At 39.4% G+C, this 25919-nt stretch overlaps 1 protein-coding gene across 1 annotated transcript in view; it reads right to left on the reverse strand.

Annotated features, from left to right (window-relative positions):
* The window catches only part of LOC128972456 (connector enhancer of kinase suppressor of ras 2-like), a 198619-nt gene that overhangs the window by 101711 nt on the left and 70989 nt on the right, over nt 1-25919 (reverse strand). The window contains exons 2-4 of the mRNA XM_054388444.1: nt 23906-24069; nt 1458-1660; nt 79-166 (exon numbers count right to left, since the gene is read on the reverse strand). Of these exons, the coding sequence (XP_054244419.1) occupies nt 79-166; nt 1458-1660; nt 23906-24069 (455 nt within the window). The remainder of the gene's footprint in view (nt 1-78; nt 167-1457; nt 1661-23905; nt 24070-25919) is intronic.

Here is a 25919-nt window from a genome sequence, read left to right on the forward strand (position 1 = left end):
GGCAATGTTCTTACTATTGCAATTTTAACACAACAGTATAGCAAGTAAAGAAACAGAGTGGAATATAACCACTCCTACCTGTTGCACAATGGTTGTTAGTTCCAGGCACAGTTGAACAATGTTGTTTTTCAGCAGTGAGTATTCTGTTACACTGACAAATGGAGACCTGTGAAAAGGAGAAATAAGTTTATACAGCATTAAGGATTATAACTCCTCTTTACAGTGTAAGCAGATATTTGCAGTGTAGAGATCAGTCCTACAGCACAGAAATGTGAAACACCCAATCATGGCAATCTCCAGCAGCTTCTGTAAAACGTGCCTTTGAAACAAGAAGCAATGTAGGCAGGAAGGATGTAAACTGGATTTTAGCCAGAACATCAGAAGTTATCATTCTCATGGAAAGTGGAACTAGGAGCTTCCAAACAATGCTAAGTAGTCCTGATTTCCTTTCTACAGCTCAGTGAAAAGACAGCTTTTCTAGTATAACATCACTCTCCAGCAGCAGTTAGCATCTTAATTCAAAGAGCAAAGCAATGCTTCCTTAGTCACTAACAGCTTCCTGCACACTTGGATTTTTTTCAGGCAGTCTAAATTCTAGTTGAAGCTGACCCCATTTGAATTCATGAGAACTGACAAGGTCACAGCCCGAGAGAATACGACTGCTGGCACTAGGTTAGGAAGATGTCACCAGGATTATACAAGTCCTGCAAAGGAGGGTGATTCACTCTCACTGGGATTTCTGAGGTGCCATTTGTATGCTCAAGAGCACTCAGATTCAAGATAAAGCTATACATTGCTATTACTCTAGAGAGAAAAACAAAACATAAATGCTCTGATGCTATTTTATGATTCAGCTTCTGTCTTTCCACTGTCAAAATTATAACTACATTGATTGATTTTAACCATATTATCAATTTATAGACGAGAAAAAAACACCCCAGTGGTTGATTGTTGAACATTAATGAATACCACAAAAGTACCTAACACCTCAATCCCACTCTTGATAAAAACTCTAATGAAAACAATTACTTTTCAGACTAAGCAAGTGCTATAACTTATTTTGGATTGACCTGCTCAGCTCCAATTTTTTGTCTTTTTGATGCCTGAAAGACAATTCAGACTGCACAATCTTTGCTTCCTTGCCCTTCTTTCCAAAACTACTGATGACATTACCACTTGTGGCAGGGAGATGTCAACTTGGAATGGCACAAAAGTATTAATTTCATGCAAAATGCTAACCAAGAAGCTGAAAATGTACCTAGAGAAAAATTGAACACCCTCGTGACAGAAAAAGGTACTGATTTTTAACTCCAATACCTGAGAAATTTGCAAACCAAAATGTAGAGCTAGAATTCCAGAACTGACCTTTGAATACTAGAATAAAAGAATACAAGAGAAAGAACAAATACAAAATGACCCAAAGAATTCTTCTCATTTACAAAGGAATGGCAAATTACCTGTCCAGCCAGGCCAGCAAGTTCTTGGCAGCACCAATCAAGTCAACTACAGAGGTAAGAAAATCATTTGGCAGCCTTCTAGAGGCCCTACCATCATAATGGCCACTCCTTCTTCTACCTGTTATAAAGTTCTGAAGATTTTTGGCTGAGGCATTCAGCTTGTGAGACAGAGTTCTCAGGTTTTCGGTCTCCAAACCATAATTCTGAGGGGAAAGAAGAAGATACAGAATTAAGTGAGATAGTATCATGTCAGCCTGGGAATAAAACTGCCAGGTTAAATGTTCTGAGGGGTACTGGCTGAAAGAAAGGATAACTATGGGCACCTGGTATTAGACTAAGCAACAGGCTACTTTGTTTAGTACAAGATGCATCCATCCTGCTAGCACAACAGCCTCTGATGTCAGAGTGCACACTGCTGGAGTACCCAGACATGTTGGTTCAACCACACCGCTGAGGGGAAGAAAAAAGCATCCCCATATGTTTGGTCTCAGGGTTTTTCCCATTTTCAAAAAGTGAAGATGAGTCAGTGTCCCTTGCCTGCTGCAGTTAAGGGTTAACAAAACAGTTGGTGTTTTTGTCACCTCTGACATCAAGTCTTTAGCAATCCCACTGCACTGGATCTCACTCACTCAGGATTGTGTTTGTCCTTCTACTAACCCGTAACAGGCTCAGCAGAACTCCCCTTCCACTTAGGCTGTGAATAAGGTATCTGATCTGACACGGCCTTGGTGACAGGCTTTTAGATGCAAATTCCTTCCTGAACCCTGCTATTGTTGGAGAGCAGCTGTCCCATAGGTAATGTGACATGGGAACAGTCAAATCAGGTCAGAGCAAAGGACTCTTGCTTCCAGTGGCTGCATAGGGAACGAGCTGAGAATGGAGCAGGCATGTAGTGGCAACTTGTAGTGGTTCAGAGACTTCATCCAGTGACAGTGTCTTCACATTTAACAGTTCTTAATGGATTTTCTTCCACTCTTCTGATTCTGATGGGGTGGGTATTTTTTAAGTGAAGTTTTCCACACACCCAGTGCCTTTACCCTTCACCCATGCTTCTGTCCTTTTTATCACCAAGTCAATTCCTCACGTAGACTCAGGTAAAAGCACAAAGGTATCTCAGCTCACACACACTAAATAATTCACTCAGATTCACATAGAAAGTCTCAGACACTGAACTGAACCCAGAGTTCTTGCTGGCACAACAAAATGTAGTGTATGGAAGAATTTAATGAGCATTTAAACAAAAGCAGCTTTCAGAGTGTGAATTGATTTCCTATGATTAATTTCAACTAGCCATGTTACAGATGATGACTAATCATCACCGTCATGTTGATTTTTCTGCCTAAACTTCTTCCTCAAAACAGACAGTAAAGAGTCACAAGCAGGGCACAATATTGATGGACACAAATGTGGATATTTGTATTAAAAATAATAATTTCTAACAGCAGAAAAAGTATTGACCACGGACAAGTTTATGAAGTGGGATTGTATAGAAGTCAAATGCTTGGTATAGTTGTTTGGAACACCTAGAGCTGGTACCTAGGACGTTCTTTGCCAGCCGTTCAGCTTCTCAAACTTCACTGTGAAAAATAAATCAAGGCCCTTGCTTGGACGGCATCCTTCAGGGAATGGGAGCACTTTGCTTTGATAGTGAGCTCTCTGCAAACAGCTTTGAATTTAAACTAATTTTAGATGCTAGTGAGAGAATTAGGTTCATTGCTATGAATCTAAAGCATCACAGTCAATAAGGAACATTCAGTTTATGGTTAAGTAGTGAAACAATTAACAGTTCCAGTGCTTTAGCTACAGATGAGAACAATTCTTTTCATTGCTTTTCCAGAACAAATAATGTACAGTTGGCAACACCATCTCTACAGTAAGTTTATTTTAGAAAAGTATAACTTAACAAACAAGTGATATTTCATACTAATATGCTGCCTGCCTCATTTTTGTGGCTCTCTTTCTTTTAAGAAAGCACTGAAGGAATTATTCTCCTACCCTATTTTCCTCTCAGTCTCTACTCATGCAAACGGGTAAGTGGATGTATTGAGATGACTTCACCAGTGAGCAACCAGCTAGGCAGCGCTTGCTTTCCCCTCAGACTGAGGGGAACATTCAACAACACATTACAAGGATGATAAACCAGACCCTCCTGGCTTTACTTACAAGTCCAATTGTGCTTATCCCTGTGAAAACAAGCAGAAAATATTTCTCCCAAAGATTCATTATTGCATAAACCCACTGGAAACTATCAGTTTACGTTCAAGAAAAGCTAAGTGAGGGAGGAAGGGAAAGGAAACACTCTGACCAGCGTATCTACAAAAGCCAGAAACTCTTCTAGATACTAGCAAGTGTAATCAGCTGGAGTGATCCTCTCAAGTCATTGGAAAAAAACAGAGAACTGAACAGAAAAAGTGTTTGAGGAAATCCACCTAGAGAGCAAGTTTATCTTAAAGTTGATTATTCACAAGCCAATGGCAAATTCATTTAATGTCAGCGTAAAATTTAAAGCATCACAAAGCACAGCAAAGTATGTCCAAACATACCATTAAGAGATGAAAAGGAATTTTTCAGCACAGTAAAAGTGTTGACGCAAGTTAGGGGTTTAGCTGAAACTTAGCAAGCCACAATAAAGGGGAAAAGACAAAATGATCACAACAATGACAGTGAATCAATATCTCTGCAGAAGAGAGAGAAATTGCATTGCTCTAAATTTAAGCTTGCTTCCAATCCAAGAGCTTAATTTTTAAATGAAACAACCACAACCAGCTATAAATTGGGAAGAGTAGTTAAAAATAATCCTTGAAAGTACTACCTCCGAGCACCTCATCCTAATTTACTGCAGCACAGTTCACCTAGCATCACTTCACACAACTCCCTCCCCACTGCCACTCACACAATCACTTTGCCAGGCGCCACATCTGTTAAGCTCTGATACATGAGGCAGCACAGATGAAAACTCTTGAAGGAAGCTGTGGCCCTTTCTGGGCTTCCCTGGTCAGCAACTAAGGTGATGTGAGACCAAAGAGGCTGTTCCAGAGGAGAAAGCAGCAGACAGGTGAATGCACACACAGACATTTGAACCCCACCAATCATGATTTGGTGAATGTGCTTGAACATGCGAATGGAAGAGTTGCAGCTGGTGGTAATGAGTGAGTAGGTGAGTAGCCTCCTTCTATGGACATGACACTGCAAGTACCCAGATCTCTTCTAATTCCTGTAGGCATCTCATCTGCATGATGTTAACTGAGATAGTCTCAAACCTGCCAGGTTAAATCATTATCAGAGTTACCATATCAGACCACAGTATTTACAGCCATATATTCCTCTCTCACTGTGTTAAATATGTGCTGTTATTGTGAGACACACAACAGAAATGATGTGCCTATTTCCTGGCAGGTGATTTCTCTTTATCACAGTAAATCCTACGTATAATTTCTGGTTTTAAAAAGAAAGAAGAAAAAAAAAAAGAAGAAAACACATCTAAAGAGGACAGGAGGGTGCCATTAGTGTAAGCAAGATTATTTTTCATATCAAGAGCAGGAAAAACACCCAAGTAAGGTTTGCTCCATTCCCTGGCTTTGTTTCATAACGCCTTAGGTTGTTTCATAGTCAGTTTTACCAAATCACTCAATGGAAATGGACACAGGTTCAGAGAATGAATACTGACTATCAAAACAGCTCCAAATGCTGCCTGTCTAGGACTCTACAACCATTCAGTTTGTCAAATTATCATAGAATCTGGATCATGAATTTGCTTTCAGTGAGAACAGAAAGGAGACTAAAGCAAATTACACTCCATTTCAGTAAAAGGGGTCTGATCAGTGGCTTGGCAGGGTAATTGCTGGGTGAAAGGGCACAGAAAGATGTGACTGGCAAAGCTATTAAATGTTTATTTAAGCTTCTTCACATAAAAGCACTGTTCAAACAGTAAGAAATTCCATACCTCCACTGAGTGTAAGATCTGATGGTGTTAGTACCTTCACACAAAGAGAGTCACACAGAGATTACCTGATTTGTTCAGTGACAGACTGAATCAGTCTTATATTTTAGGTGGGAGTTCAGCAACTCCTGATGCGCTATTCAACGACAGGAGTTAGAAAGAAGGATTTCAAGAAGTAGAAATTAAACATAAATGTGAGATCAGAGCCAGACAAGCTTATTATAGAAGAATAGCATTAGCAATAAATCCAAGAGGTGCTTAAAGTGACACGTGGTGAGATGTGCAGCTGACAGGTTTCAGGACAAATCTCCTTGCTCTCTGTAAAACAGAGTTTTCATTTTTGGCAGTTTTATTCTTTATTTCTCTGATCTTCTAACTCTCAGTAAGGACTCCTGCCATCCCCTAGCTCCCCTTTCCTGCTCAGTTTGAGATGCCTGTTTCAGTGTTCCTAGGGATTCTGGTTATTGCAAGGTGGTGAGAGGGAAGAGACAGGACAGATTGCCTCCAGGGCTTCTGCTGTTGATCAGTTTTTTGAAGCACAGAAAAACCGCAGGTGGCTGTTGTCAGACGTGGTAGAAGGCAGGAGAGAATGCCATTTTTTAAAGCAACCCGAAATAGATTGTTGTTTCTGCTACTGCAGAGTGGAAGGTAGGATGGAAGAGGTAAGTTGAACATTTCCTATAAGTTAAAATTTCATACTAGAAATCATTTGTTTGGAGGAAATCTGCCTCCAAACAAGATTTCTTCCTTTTTATGTCATAAATCTGATATGTAGAAATAGCTAAATACACTGTGACAATGATCCCTCCCTCTCTGTACCTGTGCCTATTCCAGCTAAAAACTCACCTTGTTTTGTACAAGCATTTGGGTTTGAAATTCCATTTTTAACAGGTAGTGGGAAAATCGAGTAAATTTTTATCCATCTGACAATATAACAACTGTGGTTTTACATAGCCAAACTGTAATGAAAAAACTCTTCAGCTGTGGCTTAAGGTGTTTTCATGTCTTGTTGCGGGTATGTAATAACATCACAAATTAGCATTTCATGCTAAGTGAACTGTGAAGATTTTAGCTACCAAGATAAAATAGGCCAAATTATGGTAGCAAATGTGAAAATAAACAAACAAATAAATAAATAAAAGTGCTAATCAATATTTTGTAAAGTTTAACATCTGAAGATCAAAGCAGATCATGAAATACCTGCAATACAAGAAGAGTTTATTTCCTCTGTGGAAAAACTCCTTACATTGTACACTTAGAGGCACAAATCTAAAGAAATTGTTTTGCTAAAATGTGACATACATCAGTTAAAAAAAAAAAAGATTGTATGAGCATTGAAATTGGGCACAGGATATAATTTTAGCTAAATAGTTTATACTGCATAAGTAATACCTTAAAAAAGATTTATTTTTAATAACAGTATTTTTTCTTGATGCCATTCATGTAAGAATTTGGTGTAATATATGTATAAATGTATGTATACATAGGTATACACAGCTCTCCCTTCAGGGGATGTTTTGAGCAGGCTACCATTTTCCCTGTGTTCAGAAGAATAGAAGTGCAGACCAGTAGATCTGAGGGGATTAAAGGAAGCAACCCTGACTGAAACTCAAGCACGTTTTATGAAATTCACTGTGCTCAGGCATTTAAAATATCACAGCCAAAATACTGTGCTACACTCCCATTTTTATGCTTCACACATGAACCTAACTAACCCCCACAGCCCAGTCCCACTGTGGTAGCCATAGCCATAGGTCTCAGTCTCAGAGAATAGCTCCTGACTGTTATCAACACCATGTGGCAGATGTGCCTCTGACTTGTAAGTGCCACCCTGTCCCTGATGCACAAACATCCACAGCACAGCAGGCTGCTCCCCTCCCACCCCACCTTGAAAGCAGCATTCCTGGCCTCATGGCACACTCCACTTCTCTGAGCTCAGCTCCCCAGCAGCTTTAAGCTGATGATTTTGTGAACTGCCATGGAAAGATGCTGCCATGCCCACTGCCCGAGTCCCAGCACCACTGTGCAGGGAGCAGCATTAGGAAACTAATTTAGAAGCTCAGTGTTCAGGCACATCTTCCCCACAACAGAGTGAGGTTTGACCCATTCTCAGATTGTTCAGCAATTATTGTGGACTTGCAGCATGTGATGCAGCTCTGCAGGGATGCTCTCCTGGGAAAGCAGGTCTGGTGCCTTCCAGGCTGCCTGCTCACCCTGCCAGCCTGCTGCTGCTCCCCTTGGACACACACTGATACAGCACCATGAGACCTCTCCCCACCTCTCTCCCTGAGGCATGGTTACAGCACAGCACTCTGAGATGACTAGGAAAGAAAATTGCCCAAAGCAGCTCTGGGCTTCTGGAATCTCCTTTGGGAAAACACGATGTGCCAGATGGGATGCCTCAAAGCCCTGCTGACTAGATCACTGTTTGCTGCTCCTGCAAAGGCCACATCTTCCCAAACTGCAGTGTTTGTGAGAGCAGTGAATAAAACCAGGCAAACACAGCCTGCTTAAAAAGAAGCAAAAATCAATCCCAAATAATCAGTCTCTAATTTTCGCAAAAATAGCTCCGATGCTTAAATAAAAAGAAAATCATCAAAATAGGAAATGTTTTAAAAGAGAAAGGTCTTTCTGAAGACATGTTCTAAAAGGTTACGAGGCTAAGAAAAAACAAAGAAACATTGTTCTAAAACACTTTTCTATCATTTCGTCTGGTAGATCTGTTAAAATTTTGTGGGGATATCATTATGATAGAACTTAAAACTGAAGTTATCAAAATAGCATGAAGTACATGAGGCAGTGCATTTCCTTCAGGCATCTCATGTTTTCCCCCTCTGATAAAAAGAAACTGCTTCATATAAACAGCAATTCAAAGGAGATAAAATAAGCCTTTTTCTGCAGGGCTGCTCTCAGTTTGTGCTGACACTGGAGATTGTCTCCAGCCCTGTGCATGATCTTGCACTTGGCCTAAGTGAACTACATGAGGTTCACTCGGGCCCTAAAATTGCCCCCAGATGTCCTCTATCTAAACCCAACAAAATCCCCGAGTGACTGTATGAATCAATACACACATGCAGGTCTCGAGACTGAACCTAAAACTTCACACAGTTCCTGAATGGCAAAAATGGAACAATATTGTAATCATGATTACAATAAAATGCAAGTTTTGACAGCACTTAATGAGAAGTTAAGCAAAACAAATCAAAGAAGCAGGGTAAGTTTTATCCAGTAACTTCTGCCAGCTGTAGTTCATACAGTGTCAGACTTGTCACTGCACAGGAGTGTTTTAATTGGGGAAGGATCACAATCACACGCTTGGTGAGCAAGGGAATGAGGCATCTGACTAAGAGGCAATTGAACCCAACATGACCTAATTCTTCGTGTGTCTCATCACAAACCTTCGCTTCTGCACAGTTTCACTTAATCTGTCTGTAGTAAATGTCTAGTGGAGTTCCTCTTACAATGGTCATTGCAGCCACTTTATAGCAAGGAGATGCCTTGCTGCACACTGAAATGTATTAATACACAAATTTTTGATATTAACAAGGATCAGTTTCCTAAATTATACAAATAGTTTATATTACTAAATTTCCTTTTCTCTGCATCAGGGAGAGGAAAAAAATGTAAAGTGCATCTGGATATGTGCTACTTAAACTAGAATATTCAATAATTCATATATGTTAAAATATATCAAACCCTAATCCCTGTTGTTTTGCCAGCTACAGATGCATTATGAAGATACATTCCATCTTGGGGGCTAGGGACTGCAGTTCAAGTAAAACATTGCCCAAATGTGTTTCAGCTTTTTCTTGAAAAGCTTTTGTCATTCTAAACCAGTAAATTAGCCACACTGAACGATAAACACGACGCCCCTCACTCTCTTTAACAACATTTGCCTGTGAGTTTATGATGACAGTTAAACTGCAGTGTTGTAACCCAGTTTGTGTGCACAGAACACAGTGATATTTCATAAAAGTAAAATGATGGAATTTATTAATAACTATGGTAATGCTATGCAAATATACCACATCATAATACAAATTAGAGTATATTATCTGAAACTCTTCCATTCTTTTCTATGTGCAGGTTTCCTCCTCCTTGTGCTCCCATTATAATTATGCTACCTTTCAGAAGCAAATTCTGTCACAGTTCTCTCCAGTCTCTGTAATTGGGAACTTGTCACACTGCTTCTAAGCACTTCATCCACCTTCCTACTGTGGTGTAAATAGACACATTAAATAGATATTGTGCTAAGATTAAGTATTTTAACCTTATTTAAAAACGGAGAATTTGCATTCTATTTTTTACTTCCAGAAGTTGTTTAGCATTTCTATTGTAATTATTAGATATTAATGGAATCAAGCATGGAATAATGCATAATTAAAGCTTCCATTTCTGATTTGGAATTAGAACTTGGTAGTCTCTGCTTTAAAAATTAGACTAAAAACCACCTGAAGAGCAGCTACTGAAACAGGGATTCCCCCTTCTCCCCCTCAGAAAATGGTATTTAAATAAATTGTTAAATTTGTATTTAAGCCTTAAGACTCAAATAACAGGATAGCTGGCTAAGAGGAAGTGAGTTAGAGAAAAGCAGGAGATGAGGTTATACTCCTACAGTGTCAAGGGTTAGGGCTCTCTATAAACAGATGCTCTCTATTAACACCTCACCTCTCCCAAAGGGAACTGAAAAGGAATAAGGGAGACAGATTGATGTGTTGGGAAAGAAAACTAAGACAGCTTGAATGGAAATAATAACAATAAAATGAAATAGATACAAATAGATACAAACCAATAAGAAATGCAGCCTCCTGATGGCAATTATATCACCATCACCACTGACGCTGTGCCAGATGTCCCAGACTGGACTCAGCAGCAGATGGGAACCAGATTCAGGAGCTGGATTTGGGAACTGAATTCGGGAACTGAGTTCAGGAACACATGGATTGGGATTGAAGGCAGAACAGACAGTCCTCCTTGGATGCTGGCCATTGAAGAAGAGGCTTGACCCTGGTGGTCCCTCAGCTTTATACTGAATAGATTCTGTTCTAATTCCAAGCAGGACATTGCACAAAAACATAGGGCTAAACTAGACCTTGAAATGACGACGGATAAAATACAATCAAGAGGAGAGCACATACATAGTATGCTGTTCATGGGTGTCAGAAGGGTCACTGAATACGGCCCCCACAGCCCAGGCTTAAAGCCTGCCAGCTTCTATCACAAAATGGTTGGGACAATCAAGAATTAACCAGGGTTCTTATCTCCTGCCTAAAGGTTTTTTTTTTTTAAGTAGCTTTTACATTGATCTCTTGCTAAAGCCTTCTTGGTCTGCTTAATCCTAATGAAGTCAAAGGGATTTTAGCTGTGCAATATCCAAATACTCTTTTTATTTGAGTAAGCTTGAATAAACTGGAGCATCCTCATGTTTCTGTTTATATATGCATGCATCTCTAGCTATGGACAGAGTGCAAGTGTACTGCTGTGGTACAGGCAGCTACTGTCCAGAGAGGCTGTGGATGCCCCCTCCCTGGAGATGTCCAAGGCCAGGTTGATGGGGCCCTAAGTAACCTGGTCTGGTTCAGAGGTGTCCCTGCCTATGCCTTAGAGATCATCTAATCCAACTTCCCTCGCAGGGAGGTTGGATTATGATCTCTAAGGTCTCTTCCAGCCTATGATTCTATGACTATAGAAAAGACTAATATTTGAAGATTTTATTAAACATATCTAGTATGCTTATATATAGTACCTATATTAAACAAATATACAGTAAAAGCAAACTGTTGTATTTTCTAGCTATGATCAAGATACAACAGATCTTTGTTATATTGAAACCATATGACATTATAATCAGAACAGGGCTGAAGGCATATTTGGGAATCAGCTGTTTTACACAGTCTGCTTTTTTCTTGGAACCATCTGAACCATGGAAGCAACTATTTGTCTGTTTAATGTCCATGCTCACAAAAGCTTTAAGAATGGAATCTTTCAACAGGAAGGATACCTTCTGAACAGTGAGCTCCTCTCTCATTTCAGTGGTACAGGGGAGCATGGTCAGACACATCTGAACCACCACAGTTGTTTCTGTAGAGGCAATGCACCATCAGTTCCAGAAACAGGAGAGATTGGTCTGAACTTATGCTTAAAATAGTCCTTCTGGTTATCTGAAGGAGAATGTTTTTGCTACTTTTCTTCTGAACTCTGGCAGCATCCCTCTGAGCTGTTTGTAACTGCTCTCCCACTGTACTTCTCTAATTCACATTTTCTGCTCAACCCTTTCTGTACAAAGAGTTTAGATTGAAAATCCCTGGAAGTGAATTTCCATGTGAAAAATGTTCTCTGTTTCAAAATGAATTTAATGTTTTCTCATAGTTTTTTGAGCAGAGCCTTAACATTACAGCAGCATGAAATAATGAAACACACTAACATGAAATGGTGAATGTAGTGCAGCATCCATAATTTACTCCTCCCCTCTCAAGCTGACATCTGTGTCTATTTAACATCTTCAGTGTCAACTCTCAGAAAGAACACCAGTAGGAAAACAAAACTGTGGCAGCATTTCTGTTCTGATACTCACAAAAGGAAGACCTGAGAAGATGAAGGGAATCAGTCTATTTTGTGGCTTCTTTTCATATCACAAGATAAATAATTTCCAACTACTTTACTTCAGTATTAAGTAAAGTATTATCTGCATATGGCTCCAATTAAAAAACATATGCAAGCCAGACATCTCTGATGGCTTGACCTCTTCCATATGTGTACAAAAAACCAAGCTATGTAGACTATGCTGATTGAGGACACTGTGAAAAATAAACAAGACCAAAGGATGGCCTGGTAGATGTTACCTCCAGCAACATATTAGACCATGATCTGCTAACTTTTAAAAGTCATTACCAAATATTGCCTGCATTAACAGGTGCAAGCTGGAGCAGATGAGGTTCCACATGAACATTAGGAAAAACTTTTTCCACTGTGAACGGTACTGGAGCGGTAGAGCAGGCTGCCCAGAGAAGATGTGGAGTCTCCTTCTCTCCTAAAATTTTCTCATTTTTAAAAGCACCTCTGCACTGTAAGGCAGAAACACAGGTCTGCAGAGGATAAGAGATTCAGTACATAACACAAAACCAGAACTTTAAGCAGTAGTGAATTATTCAAACTCCAAGGAATAAGTGATGGAAATAAAATGTTGACACTGCCCATTTCACAAAGGTCAGACATTTACCTGCAGAATTGGTAGTTCCATGTAGCAATTGTATCAGTTCAGGAAAGATTTATTACATATATTCATAACAATCCAAAGAGAAGCACACAAACACAAAAAATCAAATTAGTAACAAGATCCTTTTGAATAGGCATTAATGAGGCTATGAAAAAAGTTCATTTATCTATTTTTATCATGAATTTGCTGAAGGCTGCTCAAGCAACTCTCAGTCAATAACAACTACATGAATATGCATGTGCAGACACATATTTGCATGCATATGAATTTATCTAACAATAACTGATCACACATAATTACTCAGGAATTCAGCAGCTTACAGCAATTGATATTGCAACCCAGAGCGGTATGAAAAATAACTTATTGGGAATTTGTGAAATAAATTGCTGCCTGCAAATGAGAAAAGCAATTTTTCATGGGGAAAATGTCATCATTCTTAACTGACACTGACGTACTGCCTTCATTTCCTTGGCACAGAGATTCTCTGTGGCAGAGTCCTTGCTGCCAGTGCAACATAAGATGCATTGCATCATCCAGTACCGATTTGAAACCAGGATCCTAAAGAAAATAGTGAGCTCTTGCTGGCTGCAAGGGAAAGCTTCTGCAAATGAAACACAGAAGCGATAAATAAGATGCAATGCTTTCCAAGCAGGATAAAACCCTCCAGCATTAGGAAAAAAAAAATAGAAAGCTGATTTAAAGTCTTCACAATCTTGCTTATACCTAATTTTTCTTAAATATCATTCAAGTCAGTGCAATTATTTTTCATTAAAGACCGAGAATTGCCAAAGTATTTCACACAAAGCATTATAGAGGCAACAATTTCTTTGATATTTGAAAGTTTGAACATATGGAAGACCAACAAAAATTCTGTATATGACTGAATTTTGGAGTTATTTTAAAGAAATGCAAAATATAAAGGGGAATTTTTTTTTTTTTCATTTAAAGCAAAATTTATTATCTTCCTTTTTGGTCCAAAACTATAATCCTTCAGCCTCTTCAATATACCTTTTCCTTTCCTAGGTCTGAATCAATGTTCTATCATCTGGCTTCAGTCAGTGAAGTGCCTTTCAGTGCCTGCACCTTTCTAGTTGTCGGGTTCTGAGTGTAGGCACACCACAAGTTACTGCCATGCCAGCAAACCACTGCCAAGCCCAGATATTGATACGTGCTGCTTGAAGAGCAGAGTGTGAGGGCTGACAAGTTCTTTAGAGAGCAGTAGTGCTGGAAAGGCCTGATTGCTGATGGTCTGTGTCCGGATCCTTTCCACAGCTCCATTGTCACACAGCTCTTGTGCTGATCTGTGTACAAGCAGAGTCTGATGGCACAGGTTCTGAAAGCCAGGGATAGCCACATCTGGACTGGCTGCAGAGTCTTGGCCATATGGCCAACAGCTCTTTCCAAAGATCAAGCATATTTTCTCCCAGAAAGTCACTGGTTTAGGATACTTTAGTGACCTGTAGGAATCCTTGTGGGCTTACTGCTGGGTTGAGTTTGTTTCAGATTGGTTAAAACATTCAGGCCTTGTTAAGGTTGGTAGAGGGATGGACTGGTGCAGACACTGGCAATGCAGTCACAAAAACCTCATCTGCTTTGAGAATTATGCTCACTTGACTACTTCTCATACCCAAAAACACGTGGGCATTCAAACAGGTCCAAGTTATCCATTTCAGCTGGCTAATAGAATTAAATTATATATCAAAATGTTTCATGAAATAGTATACAATTAAATGTTGTTACCTAGCAATTCACCACAAATATATGCTGGTTTCTAGACAGAAAGCATGGAAGTCCCCTGTGCTGCAAGGCATAGTTTTAGGGAAACATTTTCCATCCATACACCCTGCTTGAAGGATGATTTCTGTTTGCAATAGAAGATCAGAATGGAAGAGCTACCCTGAGCGCTGCTGAATTTGGAATTTAAAATGACAGACTTGAACTCCTGTGCAAAAGGATGGTGCCTCAGTGGCATTTCTGTGAGACTGCAGCACACTTGGCAAGAGTTCTATTTTTATGCTTTGCTGAACAGAGAACTAACTTTTCCAGATCTCATGGTGAGAACTGGCCAACCATTTCCAGCTGTGTTTGATGTGGCAATGGTTTGAAGTGAGAATTATTTAATGTGAAAATATATCTGTAATGGTCTAATAAATGTGTATAACACACAAGACAACACAACTGAAAGGTTAGCAGTATTGAAACAGCTCCTTTTTTGACACCGCTTGCCTCCTCATGCTTGTGCATGAACGACTCAGACAAGGATAAAGACTCTTTAAGCCGCTGACACGAGACCACTTTTTGCAAGTCAGTGCACACATGGATGTCTGAGCACCATAAATTAACATGGATTTGCATTGACAGCCAGTAATTATGTTTTATGTCAGCCAATAAAGAGCAGGAGAATGATGAATTCCCACTGCCAGAGCTGTACTACATTCAAATACAGAGAAGTTTTACCAGTGCCAGCAATGAATGCATCTACCAAAAATTAAATGACCCCTTAAAGGTAGCCCACAGCCATATCTCCAAGCAACATGTGTGATTAGATGCATAAATTTGGCCAGTGTTTTTGCACTGTCTGAAATCAGTGATGTTTCATAGCTCTCACAATCCAGGGTTACGGGCTTGAGTACTCTTGTCCAGGTTTCAGTTATCTAAACTATTTTTCATAAAGGTTTCATTGTGCTTGACTTTGCTGTTATTCATTTATATTTTTGCCTATGCAGCTCTAAAAAACTCCAGACCCAGTTGCTTAGTGGCAGTCACCACAACAAAATACTGTTACATTTACTAGAGATATTCTATTCTTTAGCCAATGGCATTCTACATAAGAGCAGGGACTCTTAAAATAAGAGGCTATGAGAGCTGACCTTTTCACTCGTGCTATGACAGCATTGCTACCAGTGATATCAGTAAAACAACGGATGTTGTAAAAAAACCCAGAGTAATCTAAAAAGTTTAACCAGACTTGCACCAATTCCCACACCACATCTTAGTGCTTCGTCCCCTCAGGGTACTCGACCCTTGGTGCTTGTTCCTGTACTTACAGGCTTGAAAAAATTAAATGCCCACTTTTCTCAAGGCCCTGTGAAAACATAAAAGCATTCTCAGCTCAAAGCCACCCACAAATATCATCCCAAAGTGGAAAAAGATAGGTGTGAAGCACTATTTCATCTTACAGACATTCCCGTCTGTGGTCGTGTTGATGAAACTCCCTCATAAGATTTCTTTTTGTGGCAAGCTTTAACCAAACACACACTGATGTTATCCAAAGCAACACAGAAATCTAGCAAGACTTTCTAGCGTGAGTTGAGATGACAGAGGACACAAACATTACAAGCATCTTGCTTTATAATTCTTCATAATGAGGAAAAGTGAGTCCTCTGACGCACAATATGTTCCTGAGTCACTAGTAGGCTATTCTACATAATTCACATTGAAATTCTAGGGGAAGCAATAAGTCATATAAATTAATTGGATATGTCAGCTCTAATTAGCCCACGAAGACTAGGTAAGCATCCTTGGGAGACCACAGTGTATCTCCACCCTGTCTCAGACAAATCAGCATCCACATCTTGGCTGGGCTGTGGCTCGGGACACAGGAGAGCTTACACAGTGCAATTCAGAATATTGGAGAACGGCAGAAAGGAAACAAGATTGGAAAAAACAAAAGCTGGACTTGCTTCTTTTCACTGCCCACTGGTTTTGGCAAACCAGACTTCCATGCAATAAACACAAAGAAAGGGAAGCAAAAGAAGCAATAAACATTTACTTAACACTGTAACAATGCAATGTCATGGCAGCTGGTTTCAGCAGAAACAACCATGAAGTGAAACAGTTTAGTTTAGGTTTTCCTTCTGTCAATGTTCAGGAAAATGTCCATTCTTATGTTCCTAGCAGTAATTGTGATGACTATCACCAGCCCTGAAGAAACCCCTTTCAGAAGGGCTGAAATTGCAAACTAAACTCTCTCCTTCCAGATCTAAACCACAAAAGAAATCTAAATGATGCCAGAAATGAACATTGCATTAACATCTTCTGAACTAAGTGTGGAAGATCATCCACAGATTGTCATGTCTACCAACTATTTGGATTGAATTCCAGCCAGTACTTTCCTTCTCACGCTGGTCTACACCACTGGACACACGTGGGTTTCCAGCACCATCTCATTACCTTACCTAGTGATTTGCAAAAACTTCTGCTACTGTAGCAATGCAATTAGTTAAAGATATTACGGTCTGCTGGTCTCTGCCAGTGAGTGTCAGTAACTCCTAACAGGAAAAGAAGTAAAACATTCATTGACAGAATACCACTGGGTTTACCCAGACACACAGCCTGACATGAAATACAGCATTGGATTATTGTAAATGGATTATTTTACACATTTATAAATGGAAATAAGTACATTTTTTTCAGAAGCATGCAGCAGTTCCTGTAGTAGCCTATTCACCAGCCTAGCCAGCAATGGATTAGGATCCTCATTCTCACTGGTACTTAAACAGATGCATTTTCAGAAGAAAATTACAAGCTTTGAAGCAGATTTAACATTTGGAACAGAACATGTTTCTCTCTATTTTGGGAAAAAAAATTATTGTGTGACAAAAGAAAATTTTTCAGCTATGTCCAAAGACAGGAAAAACAAAAGTCTGTTAGCATCATCTTGCTCTACAGGCAACTGGTGTATATAAATTTAAGGGATCAAAATAGAAGCTGTTAGAGTATTCTAAAATATTCTTACTACACAACAAGTAAGAGCAATTGGTGCAGAGGTAGTGCTCCTTGAAGACAAAACTGAGCTGACAGTGAAAAAAAAAATTATCCTCTACCTTGTATCTACTTATATCAACTCACAGAGCTACCTTCACATCTGCTGAGGGAGCACTGGCTGACATCACAATTGGAGAATTTTGTTTGTGCTGGGTAGTCAACACAAAGAAGATGTAATTGCATCCAGGGATCTTTTTCAGCATACCAGGTCAGCAAGGTCTTGAACTCCTTACTGCTTGCCAGCGAGACAAAGTAATCATGCATGTGTCTAAACTACCTTTGAACTAAAATAGCTTTAGACTCTGGTGAGCTGTTGGTGGAAATTTATCTTCCTTCGGTGTCCTGGTCTGAAAACATTTCTTTAAATGCAAAAATGCACAACAGACTTTAAAATGAGAAGAAACAACAGAAAACTCTTAAACTGGTGTATTTTCCCAGGCAGCAGAATTTGAGAGGCTATAGAAGAAAGAAACAGCTAATTAAACTAAGCAAAAGATGATACATCCTTTCTGATGTGTAGAATAATTAACTAACTCTTTCAACAGTAGTCATTCAGTAGTTTGGCACAACATAATAAACAGCCCTGGACTGCCAAAACTTGAGCTCCTTTTCTAGTTGCTGTTAATCAAGCTCTCTGGATGTCTATATGTTTGTATAGGCAAAAATAACGTACATGCCAGGCTGCTCACTGTACTGAGGAGATGGAATATCTCCTCATCTCTCACTAAGAGATGGAGTTCCATTTCAAAGAAAGATTTATTTCCATCTATTTAATCATATATACAAAAATACAACCATATAAAAATATATTTATATAGAATAATTACCTCTGAATAACCTTTGAAACACAGGGGGAAAATCATTTGACTTACTATAAATGAAACTTGATTAGCTACCAGGAAAGGGAAGAAAAGAATATTTGCCAATATACTCACAGTAATGACAAATCAAGAAGTGTATCAGCAGAATGAAAGACAAAAATTATCTCGAGAGATCATTGCAGTTATGACTATTAAAAAGTAGTATCAGTTTTAAGAAATACTTGAATAATTTTAATGCAACCTTATCAACAGGCAGAGAGACAGACATGAAAGACTGGCTGCATCATCTTCAGCAGGGCACACTTCAAAATAAATGACAGTAAACTGCTTTCTATCTGACCCAGAAAATACTGTTACTGATAGCTAACACAGAAATATGTTAGAGGGAAAAAAACATACTTGCTTGGTAGCTTGGGATCATGGAATGGTTTGGGTTGGAAGGGACCTCAAAGATCATCTAGTTCAAATCCTACTGCTACAGGCACAAACAGCTACTGAACCTGGTTGCTCAAGGCCCCATCCAACCTGTCTTTGAATGCTTCCAGGGTTGGAGCCTCCACAACTTCTCTGAGCAGCCTTTTCCAGTGCCTCACCACCCTCATGGGGAAGAAGTTCTTCCTAATGCCTAATTTAATTCATAATATCTTATTTGAGTCTCCTTTGAAGCCATTACTTCTTGTCTTGTTACTCCATGCTTTTGTAAAAAGTCTCTCTCCAGCTCTCCTGTAGCCCCATTCAGATACTAAAAGTTGCTATAAGGTTTCCCTGGAGCCTTCTCTTCTCCAGTCTTAACAACTCCAACTCTCTCAGCCTGTCTTCATAGGAGAGGTGCTCTAGTCATCTTCATGGCCCTCCCCCGGATCTGCTCTAACATTTCCATTTTCATCTTGCTCCAGAGCTCAACAGCACTTCAGGTGGGGTCTTATGAGTTGAATAGAGGGGGAGCTCCTGTCTGTTGACCTGCTGGCCACAATTCTTTTGATGCAGCTCAGAACAGTTGGCTTTTGGGCTGCAAGTGCATGTTGGCAGCTCAAGTTGAACTTCTCATCAACCAGCATGCCAAGCCCTTCTCCTCAGGACTGCTCTCTATGCCATTCTCCTCCCAGCCTGTTTTGTGTTTGGGATTGCCCCAATCTAGGTGCAGAACAATCCCATGTCCCATACATTGCTAAAAAGAAATAGTAAAAACACAAGCACATTAGACTCATGTTAGTTGTTCTGAACACGCTAATCCACAGGTGACTTTATTTTCTCTTCTGCCAGGGAAACTATCATGCTTGGGTTGCAGAGAGACAAATTTTCTAATCTTTCTTTCTCCTTGAATGCTATCACAGCACAGTGCCCAATTTCACTGGCTGAATGCTTGTGAATTAACAGCACCCTTAATTACTTTAGATACAATCTATATTGGAGCACGCTTTTCATTTTGCATTCATTTTTATTTCCATTCATTATCAAAGCCTGGCTTCCCACTAGACTGTTTATATTTTAATTTGTGCAGGCTTTAACAATATACCTACTCCAAGACTGTCCTAATTAAATCAAATTTCCTTCCATAGGTTTGAACAGCTATCCATGTTCACCCCAAAAGTACTCCTTTTTCTTCTTTCCAATATATCTTGATGTCTATCAAAGAATTCTTTTCCCCAGGCCCTGCTATTCCCCAGCCTTTGTGCACTAGTCCTCCAATACCTATCCAGATTAGTATTTCATCTTTAAGAAAATTACAATCCAAACCCTAAGTGGCCTGCCCTTTTTTAGTCTGTAGATATTATTTAGGTCACTTGAAATAAACAATTGCAGAACAGCTTCTGACCACAGTAGTAAGGAAGGACTTTGATATTTAAGATAGGACTTTTTTCCCTTCAGCTATCATTCCCAAATTTCTTCTTAATTAAATCACTACTCAAAAATGTCTTTTTAGAATGGGGGGGGGGGGGGGGAGATCAAAGCTGAATGTATGGCTCACCTATGACTTCCCCTTTAATATCACATAATTTCAATCCCAAGAGCAAATTTAAGAAAGCACCAGTATTTCTCTACTATAGTGAAAGATACACTCACCTTTTACATTGCAACTGTACCCTTTCAAAACCCAGACTATTCTAACATTTAACATGATTTAATTTTTAAGACAAAATACATGTATTTATGTATCACCATGCAGAAGTATATGTATTTGATACATCTGCACAGGTGTGTCAAATACTTTTATTTTCCCCTGTTTACATTTCTTAAATCTTCTCCTTTCCTACTGCAGGCCATCTTTTTCTGTTACAGAATCTTTTCTTGATAGGATGCTCATATGCAAGGCCTAGTTAAAGAAAGCTCTGAATTCAGCTTTCTTTCAAAAGGAAAATCATGGTCTGTGGTTGTTCTTTGTAGCATCTCTGTAAAATCATATGGAGGGCAAATGTGTAGTAGTAAACATTCCCTGCCTTTAATAATTTCCATTTGAGAGTTCAGCTAACAGGTGGTTTAGGACCAGGAAGATAAAACACAGGAGGTGGCTCCTTTTATTTCTCCCCCATTCCCCCTTACCCTTAGATCTTTCATTATGGGTCAGCAGTAAGCTCTGTATATGCTGTGTAATGGTTTGCATCAGAGACATCACTCTTTAATTTGTAACCCCAACCAACTACTCCCCACCCCTCCAAAAGTCAGTGGGCTGATGGCCAGACCCTTAGGGAAAGCATATGGAGGCTATGGCATCACAGCATGCACTTTCAGTGTGTTCCAAGAGCTTGAGCTAAGCTACTCAAATTTCTCTGGGTTTCCTGAAGCAATAGAGCTGTTTGCAGCTACAGTCATGACCAATTCCTGATGCATCACTGAGCCTAAGCTTACCTGAGAGATTTCCACAGTACGTTGGAGACGCTTCTGTTTAGCGTGTTACACAACCCACCCAGCTAGGAGGGAGTGCAACATCCTGCTGATACTGCCTGAGAAAAATAGGTCACCTAACATGGACACTGCCAACTGCCAAACTGAAATCAATTAAGAAATCCATGTATAGCAAACAAACAATCAATGCTCATTGGCACAACCCAGTGAGTGGATGATATGCAGAGTAAAAAGCAGCAGTGACATGTATTGATACAAACAGGAATGCATCTCCTGTGATCCAGACAGGAAGGCAACACAGTGCATAGCAGGGGACTGGGAACACAGGCCTTGCTGAATGGGGCAAAGGGGGAGACAGAGGGAAAAGACAAGCTACTGCTGCTGTTACTGCCTCTCCGCATGTAGCATTTTGACCAGACTGTTTGAATGGATGTTTCCCCTCCATTTTTATTTATTTTTTTTTCTCATAATAAACTTGTAGAAGTTTTTTGTTGTGTGTGTGTATGAGTTCACAACTACGCTCACGTTGTACTCTCTGTACCTGGTCCATAGGCACACACACACTGCACTGTTCCATTGACAGCTTCCTGCCTAAGGCTGCATTCTACCTTCCCATAAAGGGTATTAGGTTGGCTCATCACGAAACTCAGGAAATCCAGGATAAAATTACATGCTCCTTAAGACATTTTGATTCGAATAATTTGTGTTAGCTTCTGTTTAGTAGTGTGAGGAAAACACAGATAGCTCATATCCCCTTTTATTTTCTTAATTACTTTAAAAATAAGGTCTGTCCTCTGCTTTTGTTTGCACTAGAGAGTCCAAAAACTCATTACAGGGGTGAACTCCAATTCACTGTTCACTTAACCAGCAGTCAGGTTTTAGTCCATTAATCTATTAATGTTTCAGGATTTAGCACAGGATAACAATCCAACTGTAATATTTTAGAAGTATATTTCAGTTCCTAATAAAGGCAGCATCAGCTATTCTGCCATTCAATTACTGTCATTATTGAAAAGAATTAAAAGAAATCCATAATGATGCTTTTTGATTCCATAGATTAAAATTGTTAGAAATTATTACAGATTAAAAGTAGATATTAGCCTTGTAAAATTTTTACTTGTGATCCTGGCTCAGGAAGAAGCTGCAGGAATTGAAAAATCTGTTGTGCACAGCAGCAAGGCAGAGATGTCAGAAGTGAGAGAATAACCCTAAGAGCAGAGCTGCAGGCAGCAGACTCACTCAGCAGAATCACACGGAACGGGTAGAAAGATAAAAACTTAAAAGCAAAAAAGAAAAATTAAGCTTTTCAGAGACACTGTGAGAAATGAAGGGTAAGGGCTGCAAGGCAGAAGCTAAACAAATGATACCAGGAGCTGGAAAATCCCCATCTGGCTTTAAAAGAAGAAATAAGGTCATAAGGTGGCACAGTAAGAGAAGAACTGCACTGTTGACCAACAGCAGGGCCAGAAATTAAGAGATGCAGGGCCTTTGTTTAAAATAATAAAAATAATTAAAACTCAGCAAGGGTCCACCCAAAGAGCACACTTGACCGAAGGGCCTTCTTTTTCCAGAGGATACTTTTTGGGTCTGCTATTTCTGACTAGTATCAGGGCATAGCCCTGCATTGCTCTTTAGACGACATAACATAACACTGTGGGGTATTTAGGTTCCTTTTAGGTGGAAAACAATGTTTCAGAGAAAAACTCTTGAGGTCAAGTTTAAATGTTTCCATTCCAGAAAAGTTTTTTTTGGGTTATGCAGTATGCAGCAGTTTATGGGTAAGGCCTGAAGTGTTTCTCTGACTTGAGATATTGTTATTTAGTTTATAGGAATGGATCTCAAGCTATGATAAGCAGATTTTGCAATATGAAGTACTTTCAAGAAGTATATGCATAATAAAAGGTACTTCATACTGCTTCTGCTTAGATCAAGTGCATTTTATCCTCTTGTTTTCTATTTTACTGCTAAGTGCCAGTTTCCCTGTTGGGGACAATTTATCTTATCAGAATCCCACTGGATAATCTAGTTTGTGCAAGAGCAGACCTCCTGATAAAGTAGTAAAATACTGGCGCTGTCCTATGTAATTTTACTGGTTTCCTTTTTTTGTATTAAATATCCTTTGCCCTGTTCCCCTACACAAAGTTATTTTTAAACTTTAGGATTAAATTAATATATTCCATTTTATCAGCTGGTAGACATTGAATAACAAAGGGGGGAAAGAAAAAAAATTCTGATAACAAAAACATTGTTAAGAGGCTACCTAGAATATTGACATGTTATATGAAAAAACCCCAAACCAACCAAACTGTGTTGCTCTAAAGTTGCATGCTTGCAGGTTGCTAAAAACCCCCAAATTTTAAATTGACACATGTCTGAACTTCAGATAAAGTACATTTTATCATTCTGATCTTGTTATAAAGCTCATTTTAAACAATCTTCCAGCCTAATTAGCATTACCTTCTGTCTCCTTAGTACCATCCTTTTGAATGATGGCATGGTTACAACACTCAGGTCTACTTGGTTTAGGATAGTGTGGCAAATGTCAGTGAAATACGAGGGCATATGGCATATAATTACAGAACCATACGGATGCCAGTAGTGATAGTCAACAGTATTTGAATGCAAGCCTGAGAAAGGTAGAGGAAGAGCAGTAAAACACCATCATACCTAATCATAAAATGGATATATATAGTTTCTTTGCAGCTGAAAGAAGCCTGTGCATGCCAGTCCTTTAATGAAGCAAAGCCACTTATGTTTGTACAAGTACATAGCTGCAGTGTGCAGCCCACATTCATTTAGTTGTGGTTCAAAAATTTATAGCCCCAGATTATTAAGATGAATGAGGCAAGAAACTACTCACCAATGCACACAGCAGATCAACTGCTTCCAGTATCAGTTCTTGGTGGCCAATGCGAGTGACTCCCAGTTCCTCAAGCTCCTGATGGGTGATGTGGAGCAGCTGTTCCCCATTGATCTTCTCTCTTTCAAAGTTTTTTATGTATTGCTGGAGGCAATCATCAAGGCCTAGTTAAAAAAAAGCCAACAACATATTCAGAGAGTGGAGACAATCACTCCTCTGTATCTCACAATCATAGACAGTTCTTGGGAACAAAAGTGTAACTCCTTGCTTGCATTTATTATGTAAAAAGGGCAAAAATTTACATTTTAACTTATACAGTATAGCACACACACTATAGCTAAACAGAAAAGTTTCTATTACTGATGTTATTTGCACCACCCTCATAGGGAAGAATTTCTTCCTAATGTCTAATTTAAGTTGATCTTCTTCCAGTTTGAAGCCATTAACCTTCATTTTATCAATACATGCCTTCATAAAAAGTCTCTTTCCAATTCTCCTGTAGGCCCCCTTCAAATACTAGAAGGCTGCTATAAGATCTCCCTGGAGCCTGCTCTTCTCCAGTCTGAACAACTCTCAGCTTGTCTTCATAGGAGAGGTGCTCCAGCCCTCTGACCATCTTTGTAGCCCTTCTCTGAACTCGCTCTAATATCTCCATGCCCTTCTTGTGTTGAGGATTCCAGAGCTGGGCACAGGTACTGCAGGTGGGGTCTTACTAGAGTAGAGTAGAGGCAAGAAGCCCCTTCCTAAGTTAAGTATTTACAGCATTCAGAAATATTTAGAAGATAGCAAATGAAGGTGCCAGCCTATGAAAACTGTAGCCACACAGTTTATGTTATGTATGTAGTTTATATACTAACCATGCTTTGGGCCAGAGAGAACTTCTGTCAGAAGAGCAAAAGAAGGAATTTATGTTATTCAAACCACTCAGTAATAGCTCCCCAGGCCATCTTTAGAAGCTTTTACTTAGTGGTGTAAACAGCATGGCAGTGGACAACAGAACAGAAAAATATCATTAAAGGAATACGCTGCCTCAGCAGCAGTATGACAGCATCAAATAAATACACACACAAAGGAATATTTGTCCCCTGCCCTCTGTTTTTCTGTATCAAAGTGCTCCTTTTCTGGCAATGTGAAATGTTGTGTTGATAACTCTGAGGTGTAACAAAGCAAGAATTTAGGTGTCAGTAATTTCATCTTTGTTATTGTGGCTATAATTGCTTTTAGCATGAAAATATCAAAGATGATGGTAGAAAGAGCACAGAATAAGATCACCTGGACTCACCAAAGCCAAATGGAATATTTATTTCCTAGAGCCACTTAGGCCTCATTATGGCTCTTCCTGCAATTTTCTCTACAATTTCCATTTACAGATCAGACGAGATCTGTAAGATGCACAAATATAAAGCAAGGAGCAGCAGCTCTGCTTTAAAAGTAAATAAAATTATACAGAATCACAGAACTGTCAGGGTTGGAAGGGACCTCAAGGATCATCCAGTTCCAACCCCCTGCCATGGGTAGGGACACCTCACACTAGATCAGGTTGCACAGAGCCACATTCAGCCTGGCCTTAAAAACCTCCAAGGATGAGGCTTCCATCACCTCCCTGGGCAACTTGTTCCAGACTCTCACCACCCTCATGGTAAAGAACTTTTCTAACATCTAATCTAAATCTATCCTCCTCTAGCTTGGATCCTTTCTCCCTATACTATCACTACCCAACACCCTAAAAAGTCCTTCACCAGCTTTCTTGTAGGCCACCATTCTCATTACACAGTGTCAGAGTTAGGCAAGACTCACAGAAGCTTGCAGTTCTGTCTCTGCACATTCTTACTTCTTTTGGGGACAGTATGTAAGAAACTGATACATCCTTCACAGTGCAGTAACTTTATTCATGGAACAGGGTTTAAATATTTCTGCTTTGTTTTAAAGCTGAGACTTAACACCCATGATAAGAAATCTGCTCTTTCCACTTTTAAGTAAAAGAATTTGTATTCTGTCCATGAGGGCTACAAAA

This window comes from Indicator indicator, chromosome 17, assembly GCF_027791375.1.
Source record: "Indicator indicator isolate 239-I01 chromosome 17, UM_Iind_1.1, whole genome shotgun sequence".
Taxonomy (NCBI): domain Eukaryota; kingdom Metazoa; phylum Chordata; class Aves; order Piciformes; family Indicatoridae; genus Indicator; species Indicator indicator.